This window comes from Ciona robusta, chromosome 4 (assembly GCF_009617815.1).
Source record: "Ciona robusta chromosome 4, ASM961781v2".
Taxonomy (NCBI): domain Eukaryota; kingdom Metazoa; phylum Chordata; class Ascidiacea; order Phlebobranchia; family Cionidae; genus Ciona; species Ciona robusta.
The window spans coordinates 5967751-5993868 of record NC_143238.1 but is presented as its reverse complement, the minus strand read 5'-3'; the positions used below and the strand labels follow the sequence as shown (position 1 = coordinate 5993868).

Sequence of the window (26118 nt, the reverse complement as noted above, 5' to 3'; positions counted from 1 at the left end):
TTAAACACACTCGATAAATTGGAGCAAGCGTTACTTTGTAAGCTATTTCGAAGCCGTAAGTGTCATTTTTTAGTAGAAGTCCGCGGCAAGCATTCGAAATAGCTTGCAAACTAACTTATGGACTCTGACTTATACCATAAATTAGTGACAATCGAACCACCTATTACCAAAAACTATATGTGTGCCTGTGTATCATAACTTCACAATCGTTTAAAAAATGTTGAAGTGAGTTATTAAACGCGACTATGGGTGTGCAGACTGCTGATGTGTCGATTTCTCCGCCCTACATTTTACAACATATTTCCCCACCTAAGGCGGTATGAACAACACGATTACGACGATGATACACGAGTCTATCGAGCGAGTACATGCTCTTACGGATCATCAAATAACGTATTTGCTACAAGTTAACGTGAGAGTCATGAAAACGACCGATGCCCAGAGGCTTACCAACTAAACGCACGCCTGTGCAATTTTCCTGTCTCGTGTCTCAGGTGCGGGATATCTATCTTTGCGGAAAACGTTATGCATGGTTGACTTCTGGGATTGGCCGGGTCAGTTCTCAGATCTTCTTTCCGAAACCGGTAATGCGGTAGGTAATAAATACGATTATACGGTATAAGCTTTACTGCAGACCATAGAACTAATAAAGGCATAAACGAGAGATTATGTAGTACATAAATCAGATGTGCGTTTCGTTTTTTTAAAACTAAAACGGTATTATTAATGTATTTATAATATCTAATGTATATACCTTTTTTATAATAGTGAGTTTTCATTTATTATTTTGTGTGGTACTTAAACAATATGCGTAAGTGCGTATACCACAGGTTAACGGAGTATTAGTTTGCAATATGATTAAAAAAATAACAGTTGTAGACTTCTAGTTGAAAAGTTAATTTAGATGTTAGAATTATTATAAAAACTTTTTTTCATATTGATTTGGCTTTGTGTATACTTCTCTTCGAAATAGAAAGACAAATGTTATAATATCCAAATGCTTTGTTTTTTAGTTGCTATTTTGTTATAGGTTATAGAAAAACCAATATTTTTACACTTTTATAGACTTAGCATATTATACAACTGTGGTTTTAGTTGCTAAACTATGTATTTTCTTGCCTTATATAAATTTATAGCAGCAGTCTACAAAAAACAATAAGGTTATGCTGTATTTTCCATATATGGCAAAAATAGTTAGTCTTACAGCATGTTTTGTATTGTTGCTGTTATAATTCTTATGATCTCTGTAATTTGACATTACCCTTTAGTTCCACAGGTAAATTAGTTTGTAGGTAATATCTGACCCAGCAACTTTGAAATATGTCCAAGTCAATTGTCCGACAAAGCAAGTACAGGCACGTGTTTGGAAAACCAGCCAAGCAGGACAACTGCTTCACTGCCCTAAAACCAATAGAAAACAGGACAGATGCTTGCTTCTGTGCAGCTAATGGGAAATTTGTTGCATATTCTATTCAGTCAGGCGGAGGTGGAGCATTTCAGGTGTTGCCAGTAACACAGGTATATAAAACATACATGAATGAACAAAACTAACTTGTTTATTTTTTTTACAAGTGATGTTCTAATCCTGACCTAAACCCCATGTCTCATGACACGTGCTATTGTTTAGGATCTCACTCACAAAGACAACTTATTTATCCTTACATGGCAGGCAATGACAGTCGTTATAACATGGGGCATGGGTGTTCTGTTTTATACACCTGACCTCATGCCTTCTTGGAAGTTTCCACTAAGTAACTTGGGTATAATGTACTACCTGCTTACATATAATATATCTTATCGTTTTTATACAATTGTAATAAAGGTAGGGAATTTATATTAAACGATATTGTTAAAGTTACAAAGTCTTTGAAAAAAGTGTCAACTTTCATTAAGTTCATTATATGTTAACAACCACTGTTGTTCTACAGACAGGCAGGCTTTCAACAAAGCAAGCCAACTTCACAGGCCACAAATCCACTGTCCTGGATTTCGCATTTTCTCCGTTTGATGACAATCTTCTGGCAACATGCTCTGAAGATGGAGAAGTTAAGGTGGGAGTGACAATGCAAAGACGTTAAACTTGTAATATTTTATCCTTAGAGATGAAAATCACAGTTACTCTTATAATATAGATAGGAATCCTAACCTGGCGTGGCATGGTAGGCAAGTCTACATCTAGCCTGATGTATTTTAACTTAATCAGATAGAGATTTGATTCACAGAAATGTGCATGTAACTAACCCTGCTTACTATACATATAAAGATAAGATCAGCCATCTATCTTTAAATCCAAAGTCATAAGATGTGTGAATCTAAATGTACCAATGTAAATTACAAAACTAAAAAGATTTTTACTAAACATTCCAAAATAGGTTAGACTGATGCTTAGTTTAGGAAACCAATGTTAATTTGCCAAGCCAGTTTATTCCTCTAGCCAAAGGCACTAGGGTTTACAGGCCAATACATACATTTGTATAAGATAAGCTTTTGCCTTATTAAACATGAACTACCTGCCCAGAGCGTTAATTAACAAAATATAGTGTGTACTTTTCTATACAAACAAGCGGAGCCAAAGTATGTTGCATTCGCCACATTAATCAATAAGGTTCCTAGTGTTTGTTTGTATGGGTACAGTTCTTAAACAATGTTTCAGTTTTCACTAAAAATTAAAAAACAATCTGACCCTAAACTACAATTGATATTTCCAGCTTTGGTTGATTCCTGATGAGGGGATAAAAGCTGAACAAAACACACCAGAAATAACTCTCTCAAGGCACACCAAGAGAGTTAACCTTCTAAGATGGCACCCTGTTGCTGAGAATATTTTATTGACAGCAGGTATGTTAGGCCTATTCAAGTTTTTATATATGTTTTTTTTTATAAAACATTTAATTACATTTGAAAGATATGTATATATTTATTGAACTAGTTTTTTCTCTAGATTAAATAATTTATTATATATACAGGATATGTAAATTTAAGCCAAAGTTTTCTACAGTTCAAGCCAAACAAGTTGTGCATACAGGATGAGTCTATTAAGGTTTAGGGTTGATGTTGTTGCAGTAATTCCCATCTACTCTCAGTCATTGCATTAATGATGGATGAGTGTATAGTAGCTTGCGCTTGTAAAATAGTTTCTTTGAGGTTAAGTGAGAGTTTCTAAATTAGGGCCTAACCTGGGGTGGCAGGATGGGCATAGCCCTTGTACTTTTCACACTGTATTAATTAGTAAATATTAGAACAAATAAAGTGAAATTTTTTTAACAGGATTTTATGTATATGACTGTCACCCCTGCATTTACAAATCGGTGCTGTAGCAAAATGGTTAGCACGTCTGTATCTGGCCAAGAGTTTATGGGTTCAAGGCTCGATGACGCTAACATTGTGGGCGCCTGTGTTTGGCGGAGTAGCTTGCCAAAGATAAATAAGTTACAGTGTTACACTTATACACCTAGAGTGTGGGTGCCACGCCGTGGGACCTCGCCTACATTCTACATAGAAAAGAATTTTCACAAACATACCGTTTACTCTGCTACAACATAAGCATTGCATTTACATAGGTTGCGACAACCGTATTTGTGTATGGAATATCGAAATTGGAGACACAGTTAATGTAATTGATGCGCCTGAGATGCCGTATGATGTTTGCTGGAATCATAACGGAACAGCATTCGCTGTAACAACCAAGGACAAGGCACTACGTGTGTATGATGCAAGGTCAAGCGAACTTTTGCACGTAAGTGTGTTTGTTTACATGGTTTATCTGTGCAATGCAATCAAATATACTTGTCAAAACTAAAGGAATTCATGTCCAAACGTTGTACGTCGTTACATATTTAAAATTGTAATGTCTATTTTTACTTGTTTAGACAACTTTTCCTGAATTCTAAAACACAGTATTCTCTCACTTTAATGTTGGAGTGAAAAACTCCTCAATTACAAAATTATATACAACTTGTTACTTCTGTCCGTTTAAGGGCTTTTGAATATAGCACAGAGAATCCCAATTTTTTTGCCCATGACTCCTTTAATCTCGTAAAATTTTCCGCGACGCTTGACGGTTAAACAATTGGTTGAACTTATTTTTTGTCTGTTTTTCGTAGCAACAAATCCTTGTTATCAGCTGTTGTAACTATTTTAGGAAAAACTAAACGTGTTCAAAAGTCCAAAACCAATCCGCTGCATCTTCATTACTGATGATAAAGTCTTCTTGACTGGAAGCAATGGAGCCATGAGAATGTACAGTCTTTGGAAATTGGTAAATTAGGCTTCTGTCATTTCTACTCTAAAACAAAATGTCAATTTTAATCTTCAGTACAAAGTTGATTACTTGAATTGCTTTTGTCCAAAGGTGCTGAATTATTGATAAACTGTCCATACATGGCTGTACATGCTGTATTAACATCCATTAAACATACAATTTACTCTTGTCACCCTTGTAACTTAGTACAGATTGGCAAAATCTATAATTTGCAATGAGAAAAATAAAGTTACTATACCACACATATTTAATCACCTAATTTAAGTTTTTAGGGCCACCATGGCTCATGGTCAAATGGTGTGCCATAAAAGACCTAACCCACATAAAACAGAAGCAAACAGCTGAGCAACCTGAGCCTTTTGCAATTTACATGTAATTCCTTGTTAACCCCCGTCCCCCAAAAAATTGTGGGATGTGATTAATTTATACCAATTTACTTCTGTGTTTTATCAACTTCTACACTGGAAAATTAAAAAAACACCACTAATTATAAGAATATCTTTCAATCTTTTAATGTTTATATGAAACTAAACCTTCACCATCAATGTTCAGGATGATAGCGAACCTCTTACTGAGGAAGAACTCGACTCTGGTAATGGCTTCATATTTCCTTTCTATGATCCATGCACCAGTATCGTGTACATCACTTCTAAGGTCAGTCATATTTCTTGTTATAATTTGAATATAACTAGATGTATACTTGTTATATTGTGAATATTATTAGTTATAGTCCCTTTTATAATTTTAATAATACCAGATATGTCTACTTGTTGTATATGAATATTGTTATTTATATACGCTTTTATCTTGTGAATTTACCAAATGTGTTGTTGTACATTTTGGCATATTCCACAGCAAAACAATAGTATGAAATATTGAAATGTTACACAGTTATAGTGGAAAACTGTACATAAGTTTTTTTATAACAAAAAAAATATTAGATTAAATATTTTTTGAAATATTACATAGATTTTGTGAACCCATTAGAGCAGACAATGTGTGTTAGTTAGTTTTACTTGAGACTCAAACAGTAATGCAGGTCAACTCTGTTGTGTATAAGTTAATGTTTAAAATAATGCCAAAACAAACAAATCTTGCATTTACAATGTTCATTATCTCAAGTAGTTTTAAAATGAGTTACAAATTAATAGCGGTTGCAATTGCAAAGATATTGGCCATTTTAAGTTAATAATTCTTGTTTGTTTTTCTATTTAAATAAGAGAACTGACAATGCCAGTTACGGAAAATATATATCTCTTATATTATACAGTTTGCTGGACTTGATTTTTGTTTGTTCCTCTTTTCCTAGCACCAGATCCTGGTTATTTGTTTGCGTTTAATTTTTCTGAGAACCATTTCTGGTTATTGTATACTGTATACAAATACTGTAGCTAGCAAAAGTGGCCTGTCGGCTTGTATTGCTGTTTGGGTGCGCAAGAGATTTAGGAAGTATATCACTTCCTGCTAAAGTGACGTTGCTATGGTAGCTGCTCTCTTTGTTAAAATGGGTGGTTACATTTTAATGTTTACTCTTAGGCATGGCATGTTTACATATATAACCATTAGAAGCAATAAACCTGATATGGCCTTTCTTTAATTTATTCACATACCAATATTACTGCAGTGCTGAAGGCAACTTGAATGGAACATTAAAATATTAGTATGAGTTGAGTACATTGCCAAAAAGCAAAAAATACTTATCATATTTCTGCTATACCTGGGCGCAATGGTTCATAGTCTTTACACTAAAAGCAATATTTTCTGTATTCGTTGGTGTCAGATGTTTGCTATTTGTTTTCCGTTAGTAAATCTCTCGTAAAATGAGCGTTTTTTTTCCCAGGGTGATACCACTATCCGATACTATGAGATCACTGACCAAGAGCCCTACGTTTATTTCCTCAACCAACACACTGGCGCTGATGGTCAAAAAGGTATAGCTTGGGTCCCAAAGAGGGCATGCGATGTACGGATACACGAGATTGCCAAGTGAGTATTCACTCATATAGTAGGGTGGTAAGACGGACATATTTTTATTTTATTGTCCAAATGTGTTTAGTATGATAAAAAATGAACTTTTAATTTAGTTTCTAACAATATGACTCTAAATCAACCTTGTTAAATTTTCAAAACACAATAATGAAATTCAGGGTTTATGTGCTACAGCTAAGGTATACCATTTTACCCCACTATACTATCTATCAAGTTAATTTAATTGGCGTGATCCTAGTACGCTAACAACTGTGTGTTAAGTGGGGAACTTAATATTACACATACTGTCCTGTGGTGTAAACGTACTTCCAAATTAGGAATAAAACGCCCAATGAGAGACTTAATGCAGGGAAATAGGTTTACAGGAAGCTGTGTAATCATACCACGTTTGCCGACTCAATTTTGCAACCTTTTCACTGGATGACTACATAGGTTGTTTATTGTTGTTACCAGTATGACATAGGCGGCAACCTTTGTAAAGTGCAGGGGTGGCACAGTGGTGGTAATTTCACCATTCTTTTAAAATAGTTTCCATATCGGTTTGTATTTCTAACATTTATTGATTAATGTGATGAAAAACTTCCGGGTTACCTTCACCATTTCTGCATCCCCTGGTTTGTTGCCTATTTTCATATTGTTGCTTGTAGTCCTCGCATGGGTATATTCGCATGCCCTGAAAAATGCCCAAACCCATGTTCAAAGTATAAATGCACTGGCAAAGTAACATGAAGGTTAAACAAGAAATAAGTAAAGCAATGATAATGCACCTATGGGTAACCTGACCTTTCAAAAATTACACTGTAGTTGTGTAGAACTTACAGAAACGTATACACACTCAGTGGCACAGCCAGAAAAAAAATAAAAAAATAAAGGGCTATTTTAATTTACAATTGTTTTTTTTAATGGGGTGCGTTGCGACCCCTAAACCCCCCCTGGCTACGCCACTACACATACTTACCTTGCACTTGTACAGGTTCTACAAGTTGACCAACAACAAGATTGAACCACTTAGTTTGACTGTTCCTCGCAAGGTAATTTTAATTGTTTTCTATCAATATCTTTTAACTGCCAAAGCTGAATATGATTGCACTATTGGTACTATAATGCGCTGCTGCTATTTTTTTCAAATATAATAGCAGTTTCAAGTTACAAGTTTTCTGTTATGTGAGGTTGACATTTGTTTTTATAACACTAATGTTCTGTTTTACACCCCTTGCCAGCTTACAAGTTACCACATATGTAACTTATTTATTCTTGTGTGGCAGAAAATGACAGTCGTGAATTCGTGATAACACGGGTGTTCTGTTTCATACACCTCGTGCCAGCTTTTGAGTTACCAAGTATGTTACTTTGTGGGTCATTGTTTTTGTTTTGCTGACAATTTAAACAACCCATTAGAGATCACTGGGTTGAAGCATTTGTCGTTTGGTAGCAGCGAAAAGTTATTGAATGTTATTTTATGGATGATCATAAAAGTGCTTTTATATTCCCACAGTCCGATGTTTTCCAAGATGACATTTACCCTCCATGTTTTAGCGGGGAGTCAAGTTTGTCAGCAGATGATTGGGCGAGTGGTAAGAATGCTGAGCCAAAGATGATGAACATGAAGGAATGTAAGTTGTGTTGATCATATTATGCTTGGTTTTATATCGTCAACTGACCTTTCTTTTTTTCTAAGTAAATTTTGTAATATTATTTTTTAATAAAAAATTGGTAAAATTTGTACATTTTTAGTAAAATTCCTTAGTGAATTTTTTCGTATATACGCGGTGATATTGTTAAAATTTACTTATACCCCTAATTGTAAAACATAAGGAATCTTGTTGATTAGTTTGGTGTTCAATGCGAAACCTAAAATTTATTTTAATAATTATAACATTATTCCAGCCTGTTTTAAAAATTGAGGTGACATGTTGTCACACCGTTAACCTTAAACACCAATCACAAAATAGTCCTGGCCTAAACAAAACAATCGCAAAATGGTCTTGACTTAAAAAAAAACAATCGCAACGTGGTCCTGACTTATAAAAAAACAATTGCGAAATGGTCTTGACTTGAAAAACGAATCAAAAAATGCTCTTGACTTAAAGACAGGAAAAACACCAAGGTCAAAATAGCCTTATGTTTCCAATACATTGTTTCCCCTTTAGTGTTTGATGCTGGTGCTGAACCAAAGAGAAACAAACCTGTTCGTACATTCACCAAGAAAGCTGTACAGAACGGTCAGAAAGATGCCGCTTCTCCCGTAAGTTCATTATTATCGTTTCTGTTTTGGGCCCTTTTGGGGTAATGGGCCAAATCTGGCTTAAAATTCAGGTCATTGACAAGGACCTCACACACATAGAATGGAATCATTTGTGTTTCTTGTTCTACAGAGCAACTTTTCAAACAACTACAAGCATTCATACAGGTGTCGTGGGCCATTGCTAACGTATCTGTTTCTAGTCCCAGAGGCCCTTGGTTAGAGACTTTACCCCTTTACCATTGTGGACATGCGTGTCCATGGGAAAGACACTTAACGGCAATTGCCCAAACCAATTGGAATCTTATGGGTTGTCTAAATTGCCGGCCAAAAATCTAAAAAAATAATTACCGACAGAGTAACATACTTAGTAACTCGTAAGCGCGAGGTGTATGAGACAGAACATCAGTGTTTTAACCACTGTCGTTAGCCCGCCACGCCAAGATAAATAAGTTAAACCCATATTATAATTCACATTTACACTTACTCGCAGCAAACTGTTGACATCACCGAAATACTGGAGGACGTCACTAAACTGAAGGCCACCGTCCGCAAACAGAACCGTAGGATCGCAGCTCTGGAAGCACAACTACAGTCTGTAGTCGACGTTAGCGACGAATAGATTTGATTATAAGCCGGCAAATTATCTCGACTAACTTTAACACGGAGCTCGACTGCACGCATTGCATTTGTGGCGGTATAGCTTATTTAGCGGTTCGAAATGAATGCAGTATAACGTGTCTATGAATACTCAGTTTTGCGGCTGTCAATTTCCATCTCTATATACATATATATATTCTTATTACTACAAATGTTACATCGGCCAGGCAACGGTGCCGAGTTAGCCTTGCCTGGCAAGCTAATCACAAACTAATTGCCAAACAGTTGTATGGTTGGCGAATAGATTGCATTTAAACGGTCGGGCCATACATAACCTTGTTATATTTGAACCAGCATTATCTTAAACGGCGACAACTTTGACCTGAATGCTGCCAATTATTTGTAAGCTTGCACTAACTTCTAGTTGATGTACAAACCGCCTGGCAATTAACTCCTTGAGCATCGCATTGAATTTATTCGAAACCAATGCGATTTTCCTTTATATATAGATACCCACCAACCCCGACAAAGCGACCGTCCTACATTAACCGTTGAGCCCCGTTTTTACAACATACGCATTTAAACCAAATCAAAAGGCTGGTGATCGCTTTGTGTTTGACTTAATTTTTCGCCGTTAAAACAAATTTAAAACTAAGCGTATCTTTATATTTTCGCGCTTAAAATTAATTCAACTTTTTCGGGAAAATACCTTTACAGCGTAAAAAGTTTCCTTTAAATTGATGCGTTTTCGCTTTTTTTTTCGTTTAAACAGAGCAAACGAACGACTCCTATCTAACCAGACTTTTTTGCAGTATGCACTATGTATATAACCGCTCAATCTGCCCTAAAATCTCTGATCCCACAACAAGCATAATTCAACCCATTCCATTTAATAATTTGAAACGTTTATTTTATTTCATGAATGCCTTACCCGTATATACGCTCCTTGTTATTATATATACCCAGATAAGTTTCTAGCTCGGATCAACAACGTAATCGTGTAAAATACGGTGAGAAGATAATAAACAAAGCCAAAAGTTGTATTTTGTTTGAAAATCGTATTCGCAGCAAAGGTAGCGATATATTCGAACAAAGCGAATTGGTCGTTACAGTTAGCGGATGTACTACGCTGCTATATATGTAAAAAATAGTAGTTTCAGTGTAAATGGGTCAACTGACTCTATATTCCAGCAATAAAATGAAAATAAAATGTAAAATTTGCAAATAATGAACAAGCCAGCCATAACTTTTGATGCAAGTTGTGTCTGCAGTATATGCTGCTTCATGCACAACGATATAAATTTTGTAAAAAAAAAACACAAAGAAAAAAAAATGGGCTGATTATACCAAGTGTATAAGACTCGTATATTGTAACGAGAATAAATATATAGTAATTTAAAGTTGTAAAGTACGTGTGTGTATCAACATATGATAACGATAGTAGGGTGGGGTAAGTTGGGACAAATTATAATACCGCATCCTGACGACTCCCATAGACTGTTGTTTATTGTTTAAAACACAGTCAGGATATTTAAATATTATGTGCTGAAGGTGTCCTGTCTTTCCCCACCCTACTACAATAACACGTATTGCATCACCTGCCACTCAGCTCTAACCTGAGGTAAGCGCTTTAAACGGTCATTCTTATACTGCGTGTGTCCTGGAATGTGCGCTATGAAAATTTAAATAGTTATAAGTTTCAGCATCTAAGCTTTTTAATTGACGCTCTTTCTCGTCTATTTGCCCATGGCGTGTTTTAACTACTTCCGTTTTTCTATTGATTCAATTCTGTTCGTTTTTTTAAATATTATGACCTTGCTATTGTTATAAAATTAGATAGGTAAAAATTTTCTATGTTAGAGAAAAAATTCGGGTTGTGTTGCGTAAAAAATGTATGTCACATACTGACCTAGCGAGCCCGTGTGTTTCATAAGCGCGAGATGCTCATGAAACCCTGCTTCACCTAACCCCACACCTGCTCCAGTTTCGCTTGTAACGGTACTGGGACGCCTGCGAATATAAACAAAGGGTTTGCTGATGGATACGGTGTCACCGACTCTGCTCTAGCGCAGTGGGGTCGTTTTTTCACCCTCTTCTCCCATATAGACCACGCAGCAGGTAGCAATCTTGCGATGTCTTTCTTAGTCCCATAATCCCCCCATAAGTGAGTCCACAAATCGTTTTCGCGGCGATTTTTATCAGGCAGAGTTAATTTCTTTACATTCTCATCTCCTCGCTGAAGTTTCTGCCTCAGAATCCCAGTGACCCATACATCGTCCATGGAAAGGACCATCGTCACTCGAGACATCTCATACAAATCCGCTGTCATGGCCACAGGCATCAAGTAGAACCCACCGCCACAGTATGGCGGCAAGCGTTCCACCGGGTACTCCTCCACCGACGTATACCACTTGCTTGTATTATCTCTGTTCGGTCCTTTTATCCTATCCAAGTAATACACACAATATATAGGTAGCGACTCCCGTATGGCGCTCACGGACTGCTGTGTTTTACTGTCTCTGTTATTATACATCTGTAGGTTGACTTGTTTTCGGATAAAGTCGATGATGTTGACAAAGTTCACGACAAAATCGTCATCAGAAGAGGCGTAGATATAGTCCTTGGGCAAGTTTGCCGAAGCCCACTGCATGGCTGTCAGCACTTTGATTGGCATGTTCCTGCATAATGTACATACGTTATTAAAGCCAACTATACCACCCATTGTACGTGCCATGTCGTCAATTTTTTTATTTATTTTTTCGACTGCAGTAACAAAAGTCATATAGTAGGATGGGGGAGGGGGGGAAGGCGGGACACCTTCAACAAATAATATCAGAATATCCTGATCGTGTTTTATACAGTTAATAACGGTCGATGGGAGTCGTAAGAAAATGTTTTTTTTTATTCTTTGAATGTTCTTTTGTTTACGAATATCTGATGGGACAAAATATAATAAAAAGGTGTCCCATCTTTTCGCACCACACTATATATTATGTACAAACGGTATCCATCTTACCACACACTTTGCTATAATGAACTCACTTGTAATCGTCCGGCCCCTCAAACTGCAGTATATCTCCGTGCTCGTCGTTTTCAAATTGTATATTCTCCTGCAGCACAGGGTCTAGAACAGCTCCAATAACGAACACACTCGCAATGCGAACGCCGTTAAGAAAGTAGAGTCTTCCCCACGTTGCTCTAATGGCGGCTCTTCTGTCGAAATTGCTCGCACGTGACTTTACCATGATTACGAACGACCATTCAGGTGCTGAAAAATTAATTCTTAGGTTTTATAAAAAACATCTAAACGTTTTTAATTTTGTTTTTACTACGTGGGCCCATATTCGTTTTTATATGATTAGGGCGTGTATGAATGTGACTCTAACCTTGCGTGGTGGCAACGACAGTCGTTATAACACGGATGTTCGATTTTGAACTCCTCGTGTCCACACGAGTTACCATCTATGTAACTTTGTGGATGATTCTCTTTTATTTTTTATTGATGGCTGACAGTTTAGACAGCGTATGAATGACTCCTTGGTTATAAAAGTTGTCGGTAAGTGTCTTGCCATATACACCCACAGTGGTAGCCCTGAACCACTACGCCATAACATGGTCAAAGTGACAGAATAAATATGGGGAGGTACAGTGGGTTGTCATTGGTGTAATCATATAGGAGGGGCATTGTTATAATACATCCGCCGATTTTTTTCATGTGATCGAATAGTTGGTGTTTTATTACAAGGAGAGAATTCGTATTATGTACCGCGTGGATATGTAAGACACAGCAACTTTGTATGACTGGTAACTCTACATATACTAAACGTTAAATATCAAGACTTGTGTTTATCAAAATTTTGCTTTAGTTAAAATTTTATTTATAAGAAGACACCTTTAGTACATAACATCCAAATATCGTGACTGCGTCTTAAACAAATAACAACGTTCCACGGGAGTCGTGAGGATACGGGTTATATTTTTCTGAATGTTCTTTTTTTACAACTAAATGGGATGGGAAAAGATAAAGAAGGTGTTTCATCTCCCCCCACCGTACTATATATCGCAAACCGCTTATAATACAATCGCTAACCATTGGAAACGAATAACACAGATATATAATAATCCTCTAAATATGTTGGAACTCGTAAGCTGGAACGAGCTGATGTATGAACACCCGTGTTATAACGACTGTCGTTGCCCGCGAGAATAAATAAGCTAAATATGTGGTAACTTGTAAGCGGGCACGGTGTGTGAAACAGAACATCGTTATAATAATGATTCATACTTATACCAGAGTCTGTATATATAAACATGTTGACATACAGTAGGGTAGGGGAAGATGGGACACCTTTTCATTCTATTTTTTTATCGCATTTGGTAGTAAACAAAGAACATTTAAAGAATTATAAAACTGGATCCTCATGACTTCCATAGACCATTGTTAATTGTTTAAAACACGATCAGGACTTTTAATTATCGCGTGCTAAAGGTGTCCCATCTTCTCCCACCCTACTACACGGACTCTGACACTTACCATGTAGTTTGTCTCTTCTCATATTTGAGCACTTGCTAGCATTGATAGGTTTGTCAATTTCTTCTAAAACTTTCCACGGCGTAAGATTATATTCAACCCGAGGTCTCGGTTCACTCAAGTTATTCATGTACATTTGTGGGGGCAACCCGGGCGGGGGCCCTACCGTTGTACTTTCCCCGATTATACGCTGCAGCAGGCTGTAAAACAAAATATTATTTTTTTTACGTTTTTTTTTACTGATGAGGTTTTTATGTATTTCTTTTGTGTTGTTGGTCCAATATTGGGCTAATTTACCAAATCTGGCCTAACACCTAGATTCTCTACAATCATCTCAGCTACATAGAATAGAATAGATCAGTCTAATATAAAGTAGGGTGGGGAGAGGGAGGGCCTACACCTGTTTATTGTATTTTTTGTTCCATTTGGTAGTAAATAAAGAACATTCAAAGAACTATAAAACCGTATCCCCAGGACTCCCATATACCATTGTTAATTGTTTAAAACACGATCAGTTTATTTTGATATTATGCGTTAAAGGTGTCCCATCTGAATCCTACAGTTTTTATGTGGTTCTATTTTTTCTTTACCTAACACAATGTAACATGTCCGGACATTGCCCTAACTTCTCTTGTGTACTGTAACCTACATATCATGTTACAATTTAGTTGACCAGGTAGAATAAAGGTCAGTCAGAATCCCATTACGCTATACACGGGGATTCACGCTATCATTTTTCGTACATTTTTAACACGTTCGTACTTTTTAACTTTTCCTCTTTGTCCACGGATCTAAGTAGCAACATGCCCAAATTTTCGAATGGATAATCAGTAACTATGACGTTAACATATTTTTGTGTATAGTATATAGTGGGGGAAGATGGGACACCTTTAACACGTAATATCGAAATATTCGGATCGTTTTTTAAACAATTAAGAATGATCTATAGGTGTCGCGAGAATACGTTTCTATAATTCATTAATTTTGTTAGTTTACTACCAAATAGCACGAGAAAATAAAATGAAAAAGTGTCCCATTTTCCCACCCTATTATAGTATGTAGGTGCAAGTAGTTCGTGCTTTTATTCTCGTTTACCGTCCCATTTGGTAGAAACTATATTTACATAATCATATGACCTTATCCTTGTTATTATAAAAGAGCATTGTTGGTTGTACCAACGCTTAGGAAATACGGAATATTATTTGCTAGCGGTATCCATCTTAACCCCATTGTATTGTTATAATATGTGAGGAAAAGGCTACCAAGAACCCCTGAATAAGAATTCTGTAAATATTCTTATTTTTCTACCAAATGAGACGATAAAAGAGAATAAAAGCCTGAATTATCTTACACCTACATATAGTAGGATAGGGGAAGATGGGACATCTTTAGCACATAATGTCCAAATATCCTGATCGTGTTTAAACGATGAAATGATCCATTGAAGTCGCGTGATTATGGTTCACGAATTCTTTAAATTTTCCTTGTTTACTACCAAACGGGACGAGAAACAGAATGAAAAAGTGTCCCATCTTTTTCAACCCTACTATACTATAAACAGAAAAACGTTTGTTTTGTGTATTAATTTTCATTTTCCATCTGAAAGAGTTCGACCATCTTAAAAAACTACAATTCATTTCGACTTACCCCGGTTCATCTTTCTTTACCGCCGTCTTTTCAATTCCGTTCGTTGTTTCTTTTTTGTTGGTCTCGCACGGTGGGCATCTTAATATGAAAAAATCGTTAGAGTTATTTAAAACTATTCAATGCTAATCAGGTTTTAAAGACAAAGGAATATCAGCATATACCAGAGTATGTGGTATCATGTAAGCGGCACGAGGTGTATGAAACAAAACACCTGTATTATAAAAACGTTCGCTGTTCCGCCACGCGAGGATAAATAAGTAGTGTTTTTGTTTATAAAGGTAAATGCATTGAACTAATACGCAGACACTAGATCCGCTTTGTGACTTGGTCTATGCAAAATACACCAGTGTTATAGACCTTCGTTGCACCACCTGACGCTCAAATAAGTTTCATTTATTCAATATTTCCTCGAATTTCTTATTGACATTAACTTTACTGTTGGCTACCTTTACAAACGAAGTCATAAAATTTAACTTTTTTTCACTATTTGCATGGAACACACACGGAATTCTTAGGGTAGGCGTCGAAGGTTGACAATAGTAAGCCATTAGCGTCAATTATAGTTGTCTTGGAGGTTGTTTATTGTAAACTACAACATCTAAAGCCTCAAATAATTTGAATTGTTCACAAAGAAATTTTTGCAACACGGTCATAAACCTATTTCAAACACTTGCTGTTCTGTTTACACAGACTTTCTATGCTATGTGGGTGATGTCATTGGGATTCAGGGCAGAAGTATTTTACGTATAAGTTGTCATTTTATAACACCAAACGTACTATCATAGTTTAGAGAAAAATCATACATGTGCTTACGTAAACGATGGTCGTGACGATAATTTAAAAAGCACCGGGGTGTTTTTCCACATTAACATAAGACACAACATTGCAAAAAGAACGACGAATATTTTCTTGAACCGAATTCGAAATGTTGAATGGCGCCAGCTTAATGTAGAAAAACAGTGATATATTCTTTGCTTGCAAACTTGTAACCGTTTTGTATATCCGGACCATTCGGTTGCACTAAAATCCCTCTCAGCGCTAAACAGCATCGCCAAAGCTGTAACCGTCCACCGGCAATCACTCTATTAACCTAACAACCTTTCCTATCTTTATGTTCTATCGCCTTGCAAACTGAGCATATGTAATCAAGAGCTCATATTATACAAATCAGCACCAGCGGTACCCTATAGTTAAATTTAGCGCATTTTCAAATAATGTACGTTTTACAGAAAATCAAAATCTTATCTACCAACCTAAGGCCTAACTTTCGTACAATAATTCAAACTGTACCACCAGTAAGGAAATTTAATACAGTGTAGCTTTCTCTTTGGTGAATAGGAACAGTTTGTTTTTGTTCTCAATGGGAATAAAAGGCGAAGAGACGGCAACCGTTAGACAGGGAGTTTTAACGCTCAAACAAAGACCTGGAATAAACATTGTACAACAAAGTCAACTCTAACAAATAAGAAGGTTCAGGGTTGAATGAAAATCAAAGTCACACAGCTACTCTCAATAACCAATTGACTGAGCGGATATTACATATTGCATGTAATGTTTAAAAAAACCTTACCGATATTTTGTTGAATTTGGTCCCAAATTGCCCTGAATTAGTTTCGCATGCCCTTTATTGTCGTGCACAGGCTATCTTAAAATTACCTGTATACCGAAATATACTACTTTCTAAACACAGGACATTGACATTCAGGAAATGCCTTTTATACTAGGAACAAAGTATTTTGATTATGGTACAAAATATATTGTTTTCGGGACAAAAAATATTTTTGTTTGAACAAAATATATGTTACTTAAGCAAAATACCATTTAAAACAAAAGGGTCGTTTCTATACATAAAAATATTGATTTTAGAAGAAAGTTTCATGAACCCAAAACAAAACGTTCATATTTTCGACTTGGCCAAAATATCGGATTTTTTTGGAGTTTTGATACAAACACATGATACCGGTATCATTCGTTGGGCTCCAATCTCACATTTTTGACTTTTGTAAAAAATATATTTTTTAGGTTTTGAAACAAACACATGATATCGCCGGTATCATGCGTTGAGGACCAATCTCACATTTTCGACTTTAGCGAAAAAAATATTTTTTGGAGTTTTGGTATAAACACATGATACCGGTATCATGCGTTGGGGTCCAATCTCACATTTTCGACTTTTGCGAAAAATCTATTTTTGAGTTTTGATACAAACACATGATACCGGTATCATGCGTTGGGGTCCAGTCTCACATTTTCGACTTTTCATAAAAATTGTATTTTTAAGTTTTGATACAAACACATGATACCCGCGTATCATGCGTTGGGGTCCAATCTCACATTTTTGACTTTTCATAAAAATTGTTTGTTTTTTTTGAGTTTTAATACAAACACATGATACCCGTATAATGCGTTGGGGTCCAGTCTCACATTTTCGACTTTTCATAAAAATTGTATTTTTAAGTTTTGATACAAACACATGATACCCGCGTATCATGCGTTGGGGTCCAATCTCATATTTTCGACTTTTCATAAAAATTGTATTTTTTAAGTTTTAATACCAACACATGATACCGGTATCATGCGTTGGGGTTCAATCTCACATTTTCGACTTTTGCGAAAAAAATATTTTTTTGAGTTTTGGTATAAACACATGATACTGGTATCATACGTTGGGGTCCAATCTCGTATTTTCGACTTTTGCGAAAAATCGTTTTTTTTTTAGTTTTGGTATAAACACATGATACCGGTATCATGCGTTGGGGTCCAATCTCATATTTTCGACTTTTTATAAAAATTGTATTTTTTAAGTTTTGATACAAACACATGATACCGGTATCATGCGTTTGGGTCAAATCTCACATTTTCGACTTTTTATAAAAATTGTATTTTTTAAGTTTTAATACAAACACATGATACCGGTATCATGCGTTGGGGTCCAATCTCATATTTTCGACTTTTCATAAAAATTGTATTTTTTAAGTTTTGATACAAACACATGATACCGGTATCATGCGTTTGGGTCAAATCTCACATTTTCGACTTTTTATAAAAATTGTATTTTTTAAGTTTTGATACAAACACATGATACCGGTATCATGCGTTGGGGTCCAATCTCACATTTTCGACTTTTGCGAAAACATTTTTTTTTTTGAGTTTTGGTGTAAACACATGATACCGGTATCATGCGTTGGGGTCCAATCACACATTTTTCGACTTTTCATAAAAATTGTATTTTTTTAGTTTTAATACAAACACATGATATTGGTATCATGCGTTGGGGTCCAGTCTCACATTTTCGACTGTTCATAAAAATTGTATTTTTTGAGTTTTGATACAAATTCATCATACCGGTATCAGGCGTTGGGGTCAAATCTCACATTTTTGACTTTTGCGAAAAAACGTATTTTTTTAGTTTTTATACAAACACACGATACCGGTGTCATGCGTTGGGGTCCAATCTCACATTTTCGACTTTTCATAAAAATTGTATTTTTTAAGTTTTTATACAAACACACGATACCGGTATCATGCGTTGGGGTCCAATCTCACATTTTCGACTTTTCATAAAAATTGAATTTTTTTAGTTTTAATACAAACACATGATATTGGTATCATGCGTTGGGGTTCAGTCTCACATTTTCGACTTTTCATAAAAATTGTATTTTTTGAGTTTTGATACAAATTCATCATACCGGTATCAGGCGTTGGGGTCAAATCTCACATTTTTGACTTTTGCGAAAAAACGCATTTTTTCAGTTTTTATACAAACACACGATACCGGTATCATGCGTTGGGGTCCAATCTCACATTTTCGACTTTTCATAAAAAATGTATTTTTTTTAAGTTTTGATACAAACACACGATACCGGTATTATGCGTTGGGGTCCAATCTCATATTTTCGACTTTTGCGAAAAAAATATTTTTTGGAGTTTTGGTATAAACACATGATACCGGTATCATGCGTTGGGGTCCAATTTCACATTTTCGACTTTTTAAAAAATTTGTATTTTTTGAGTTTTGATACAAACACATGATACCGGTATCATGCGTTGGGGTCCAATCTCATATTTTCGACTTTTCATAAAAATTGTATTTTTTTAGTTTTAATACAAACACATGATATTGGTATCATGCGTTGGGGTCCAGTCTCACATTTTCGACTTTTCATAAAAATTGTATTTTTTTGAGTTTTGATACAAATTCATCATACCGGTATCAGGCGTTGGGGTCAAATCTCACATTTTTGACTTTTGCGAAAAAACGTAATTTTTCAGTTTTTATACAAACACATGATACCGGTATCATGCGTTGGGTCCAATCTCTCATTTTCGACTTTTGCGAAAAAAATTTTTTTTTGAGTTTTGATACAAACACATGATACCGGTATCATGCGTTTGGGTCAAATCTCACATTTTCGACTTTTTATTAAAATTGTATTTTTTAAGTTTTGATACAAACACATGATACCGGTATCATGCGTTGGGGTCCAATCTCACATTTTCGACTTTTTATAAAAATTGTATTTTTTAAGTTTTGATACAAACACATGATACCGGTATCATGCGTTGGGGTCAAATCTCATATTTTCGACTTTTGCGAAAAAAATATTTTTTGGAGTTTTGATATAAACACATGATACCGGTATCATGCGTTGGGGTCGAATCTCACATTTTCGACTTTTCATAAAAATTGTATTTTTTAAGTTTTGATACAAACACATGATACCGGTATCATGCGTTGGGGTCCAATCTCATATTTTCGACTTTTCATAAAAATTGTATTTTTTAAGTTTTGATACAAACACATGATACCGGTATCATGCATTGGGGTCCAATCTTATATTTTCGACTTTTCATAAAAATTGTATTTTTTAAGTTTTGATACAAACACATGATACCGGTATCATGCGTTGGGGTCCAATCTCATATTTTCGACTTTTCATAAAAATTGTATTTTTTAAGTTTTGATACAAACACATGATACCGGTATCATGCGTTTGGGTCAAATCTCACATTTTCGACTTTTCATAAAAATTGTATTTTTTAAGTTTTGATACAAACACATGATACCGGTATCATGCGTTGGGGTCCAATCTCACATTTTCGACTTTTTATAAAAATTGTATTTTTTAAGTTTTGATACAAACACATGATACCGGTATCATGCGTTGGGGTCCAATCTCATATTTTCGACTTTTGCAAAAAAAATATTTTTTGGAGTTTTGATATAAACACATGATACCGGTATCATGCGTTGGGGTCAAATCTCACATTTTCGACTTTTCATAGAAATTGTATTTTTTAAGTTTTGATACAAACACATGATACCGGTATCATGTGTTGGGGTCAAATCTCACATTTTCGACTTTTCATAAAAATTGTATTTTTTAAGTTTTGATACAAACACATGATACCGGTATCATGCGTTGGGGTCCAATCTCACATTTTCGACTTTTTATAAAAATTGTATTTTTTAAGTTTTGATACAAACACATGATACCGGTATCATGCGTTGGGGTCCAATCTCATATTTTCGACTTTTGCGAAAAAAATATTTTTTGGAGTTTTGATACAAACACATGATACCGGTATCATGCGTTGGGGTCCAATCTCACATTTTCGACTTTTGATAAAAATTGTATTTTTTAAGTTTTTATACAAACACATGATACCGGTATCATGCGTTGGGGTCCAATCTCATATTTTCGACTTTGGAAAAAAATATTTTTTGGAGTGTTGGTATAAACAGAGCCATAGAAATACCGAGTAGTCCAACCCATTGTTACGTAAAACACAAATTGAACGGCAATTTGGGTCCAAAATAACACAGTAGGTATAGGGAAAATGTATGTTTTTCGGTAAATTACAGAAAAACTTGGGCCTAAAAACAAATTTAAAGGTTGAAAAATGTAAAAAACATGTGTTATTGGTTTTCTGTGTCAAAAAAAGTCAAAAATTAGAATTAGAAGCGGTTAATTTGCGACATTTTAGTCATTTAATGCGGCTAAATTTATACATTTTTTCTAAAAAATGTTTGGTAAGGTAAATAGAAGCTGTTTTACACCTTCCCACAATAGGAAAACACAAACAAAACTTAACAAGTTCGTTTAAACCCTTTGTCAAAGTCACCACTTTTGCTCTATTTTGGACACACATAGACGGCAGTTGGACTACTCGGTGTTTATACGACTCAGGGTATAAACACATGATACCGGTATCATGCGTTGGGGTCCAATTTCACATTTTCGACTTTTTAAAAAAAATGTATTTTTTGAGTTTTGATACAAACACATGATACCGGTATCATGCGTTGGGGTCCAATCTCATATTTTTGACTTTTCATAAAAATTGTATTTTTTGAGTTTTGATACAAACACATGATACCGGTATCATGCGTTGGGATTCAATCTCACATTTTCGACTTTTGCGAAAAATTTTTTTTTTGAGTTTTGGTATAAACACATGATACCGGTATCATGCGTTGGGTCCAATCTCACATTTTTGACTTTTGCGAAAAAAATATTTTTTTGAGTTTTGGTATAAACACATGATACCGGTATCATGCGTTGGGTCCAATCTCACATTTTCGACTTTTGCGAAAAAAATATTTTTGGAGTTTTGGTACAAAACACATGATACCGGTATCATGCGTTGGGGTCCAATCTCATATTTTCGACTTTTTATAAAAATTGTATTTTTTAAGTTTTGATACAAACACATGATACCGGTATCATGCGTTGGGGTCCAATCTCACATTTTCGACTTTTTATAAAAATTGTATTTTTTAAGTTTTGATACAAACACATGATACCGGTATCATGCGTTGGGGTCCAATCTCATATTTTTGACTTTTGCGAAAAAAATATTTTTTGGAGTTTTGATATAATCACATGGTACCGGTATCATGCGTTGGGGTCAAATCGCACATTTTCGACTTTTCATAAAAATTGTATTTTTTAAGTTTTGATACAAACACATGATACCGGTATCATGCGTTGGGGTCAAATCTCACATTTTCGACTTTTCATAAAAATTGTATTTTTTAAGTTTTGATACAAACACATGATACCGGTATCATGCGTTGGGGTCCAATCTCACATTTTCGACTTTTGATAAAAATTGTATTTTTTAAGTTTTTATACAAACAAATGATACCGGTATCATGCGTTGGGGTCCAATCTCATATTTTCGACTTTTGCGAAAAAAAAATTTTTTGGAGTATTGGTATAAACACATGATACCGGTATCATGCGTTGGGGTCCAATTTCACATTTTCCACTTTTTTAAAAAAATGTATTTTTTGAGTTTTGATACAAACACATGATACCGGTATCATGCGTTGTGGTCCAATCTCATATTTTTTACTTTTTATAAAAATTGTATTTTTTGAGTTTTGATACAAACACATGATACCGGTATTATGCGTTGGGATTCAATCTCACATTTTCGACCTTTGCTAAAAAATTTTTTTTTGAGTTTTGGTATAAACACATGATACCGGTATCATGCGTTTGGGTCAAATCTCACATTTTCGACTTTTCATAAAAATTGTATTTTTTAAGTTTTGATACAAACACATGATACCGGTATCATGCGTTGGGGTCCAATCTCACATTTTCGACTTTTTATAAAAATTGTATTTTTTAGGTTTTGATACAAACACATGATACCGGTATCATGCGTTGGGGTCCAATCTCATATTTTTGACTTTTGCGAAAAAAATATTTTTTGGAGTTTTGATATAGTCACATGATACCGGTATCATGCGTTGGGGTCAAATCTCACATTTTCGACTTTTCATAAAAATTGTATTTTTTAAGTTTTGATACAAACACATGATACCGGTATCATGCGTTGGGGTCAAATCTCACATTTTCGACTTTTCATAAAAATTGTATTTTTTAAGTTTTGATACAAACACATGATATCGGTATCATGCGTTGGGGTCCAATCTCACATTTTCGACTTTTGATAAAAATTGTATTTTTTAAGTTTTTATTCAAACAAATGATACCGGTATCATGCGTTGGGGTCCAGTCTCACATTTTCGACTTTAGCAAAAAAAATTGTTTTGGAGTTTTTGGTATAAACACATGATACCGGTATCATGCGTTGGGGTCCAATCTCACATTTTCGACTTTTGCGAAAAAAATATTTTTTGGAGTGTTGGTATAAACACATGATAACGGTATCATGCGTTGGGGTCCAATTTCACATTTTCGACTTTTAAAAAAAAATGTATTTTTTGAGTTTTGATACAAACACATGATACCGGTATCATGCGTTGTGGTCCAATCTCATATTTTTGACTTTTCATAAAAATTGTATTTTTTAAGTTTTGATACAAACACATGATACCGGTATTATGCGTTGGGATTCAATCTCACATTTTCGACCTTTGCTAAAAAAATTTTTTTTGAGTTTTGGTATAAACACATGATACCGGTATCATGCGTTGGGGTCCAATCTCATATTTTCGACTTTTGCGAAAAAAATATTTTTTGGAGTTTTGGTATAAACACATGATACCGGTATCATGCGTTGGGGTCCAATTTCACATTTTCGACTTTTTAAAAAAAATGTATTTTTTGAGTTTTGGTATAAACAGATGATACCGGTATCATGCGTTGGGGTCCAATTTCACATTTTCGACTTTTTAAAAAAATTGTATTTTTTGAGTTTTAATACAAACACATGATACCGGTATCATGCGTTGGGGTCCAATTTCACATTTTCGACTTTTTAAAAAAATTGTATTTTTTGAGTTTTGGTATAAACACATGATACCGGTATCATGCATTGGGGTCCAGTCTCACATTTTCGACTTTAGCAAAAAAAATTGTTTTGGAGTTTTTGGTATAAACACATGATACCGGTATCATGCGTTGGGGTCCAGTCTCACATTTTCGACTCTTCATAAAAATTGTATTTTTTAAGTTTTGATACAAACACATGATACCGGTATCATGCGTTGGGGTCCAATCTCATATTTTCGACTTTTCATAAAAATTGTATTTTTTAAGTTTTGATACAAACACATGATACCGGTATCATGCGTTGGGGTCCAATCTCATATTTTCGACTTTTCATAAAAATTGTATTTTTTAAGTTTTGATACAAACACATGATACCGGTATCATGCGTTGGGGTCCAATCTCATATTTTCGACTTTTCATAAAAATTGTACTTTTTAAGTTTTAATACAAACGCATGATACCGGTATCATGCGTTGGGGTCCAATCTCATATTTTCGACTTTTCATAAAAATTGTATTTTTTAAGTTTTGATACAAACACATGATACCGGTATCATGCGTTTGGGTCAAATCTCACATTTTCGACTTTTCATTAAAATTGTATTTTTTAAGTTTTGATACAAACACATGATACCGGTATCATGCGTTGGGGTCCAATCTCACATTTTCGACTTTTTATAAAAATTGTATTTTTTAAGTTTTTATACAAACACATGATACCGGTATCATGCGTTGGGGTCCAATCTCATATTTTCGACTTTTGCGAAAAAAATATTTTTTGGAGTTTTGATATAAACACATGATACCGGTATCATGCGTTGGGGTCAAATATCACATTTTCGACTTTCATAAAAATTGTATTTTTTAAGTTTTGATACAAACACATGATACCGGTATCATGCGTTGGGGTCAAATCTCACAATTTCGACTTTTCATAAAAATTGTATTTTTTAAGTTTTGATACAAACACATGATACCGGTATCATGCGTTGGGGACCAATCTCACATTTTCGACTTTTCATAAAAATTGTATTTTTTAAGTTTTTATACAAACACATGATACCGGTATCATGCGTTGTGGTCCAATCTCATATTTTCGACTTTTGCGAAAAAAATATTTTTTGGAGTGTTGGTATAAACACATGATACCGGTATCATGCGTTGGGGTCCAATTTCACATTTTCGACTTTTTAAAAAAAATGTATTTTTTGAGTTTTGATACAAACACATGATACCGGTATCATGCGTTGGGGTCCAATCTCATATATTTTTGACTTTTCATAAAAAATTGTATTTTTTGAGTTTTGATACAAACACATGATACCGGTATCATGCGTTGGGATTCAATCTCACATTTTCGACTTTTGCGAAAAATTTTTTTTTTTGAGTTTTGGTATAAACATATGATACCGGTATTATGCGTTGGGTCCAATCTCAAATTTTCGACGTTTTGTAAAAATTGTATTTTTTAAGTTTTAATACAAACACATGATACCGGTATCATGCGTTGGGGTCCAATCTCCTATTTTCGACTTTTGCGAAAAAAATATTTTTTGGAGTGTTGGTATAAACACATGATACCGGTATCATGCGTTGGGGTCCCATTTCACATTTTCGACTTTTTAAAAAAATTGTATTTTTTGAGTTTTGATACAAACACATGATATTGGTATCATGCGTTGGGATCAAATCTCACATTTTCGACTTTTGCGAAAATCGTATTTGGAAAGTTTTGATACAAACACATGATACCGGTATCATGCATTGGGGTCCAGTCTCACATTTTCGACTTTTGCGAAAAAAATTTTTTTTGAGTTTTGGTATAAACACATGATACCGGTATCATGCATTGGGGTCCAATCTCACATTTTCGACTTTTCATAAAAATTGTATTTTTTACATTTCGATACAAACACATAATACTTGTATCATGCGTTGGGATCCAATCTCATATTTTCGACTTTTGATAAAAGTTGTATTTTTTTAGTTTTAATACAAACACATGATACCGGTATCATGCGTTGGGTCCAACCTCACATTTTTGACTTTTGCGAAAAAAATATTTTTGAGAGTTTAGGTATAGACACATCATACCC

General features: G+C 34.9%; 2 protein-coding genes across 2 annotated transcripts; one reads left to right on the top strand and one right to left on the bottom strand.

Annotated features, from left to right (window-relative positions):
• Positions 1–1247: 1247 nt before the first annotated feature.
• On the top strand, positions 1248–10133 carry LOC149737084 (coronin-1C-A-like). Its single transcript, XM_089876287.1, has 11 exons — positions 1248–1518; positions 1929–2051; positions 2709–2838; positions 3561–3736; positions 4142–4258; positions 4814–4915; positions 6102–6247; positions 7224–7281; positions 7746–7863; positions 8401–8495; positions 8986–10133. Exons 1-11 carry the CDS (start codon positions 1321–1323, stop codon positions 9112–9114), a joined length of 1392 nt encoding a protein of 463 aa, XP_089732413.1. The 5' UTR covers positions 1248–1320; the 3' UTR covers positions 9115–10133.
• Positions 9988–16952, bottom strand: LOC149737083 (uncharacterized). The gene is made up of 5 exons (XM_089876284.1): positions 16084–16952; positions 15271–15348; positions 13627–13823; positions 12135–12360; positions 9988–11770 (listed from the first exon to the last, which is right to left on the bottom strand). The coding sequence occupies exons 1-5, from the start codon at positions 16317–16319 to the stop codon at positions 11056–11058; spliced, it is 1452 nt and encodes a 483-aa protein (XP_089732410.1). The 5' UTR covers positions 16320–16952; the 3' UTR covers positions 9988–11055.
• Between the last annotated feature and the right edge of the window lie 9166 nt (positions 16953–26118).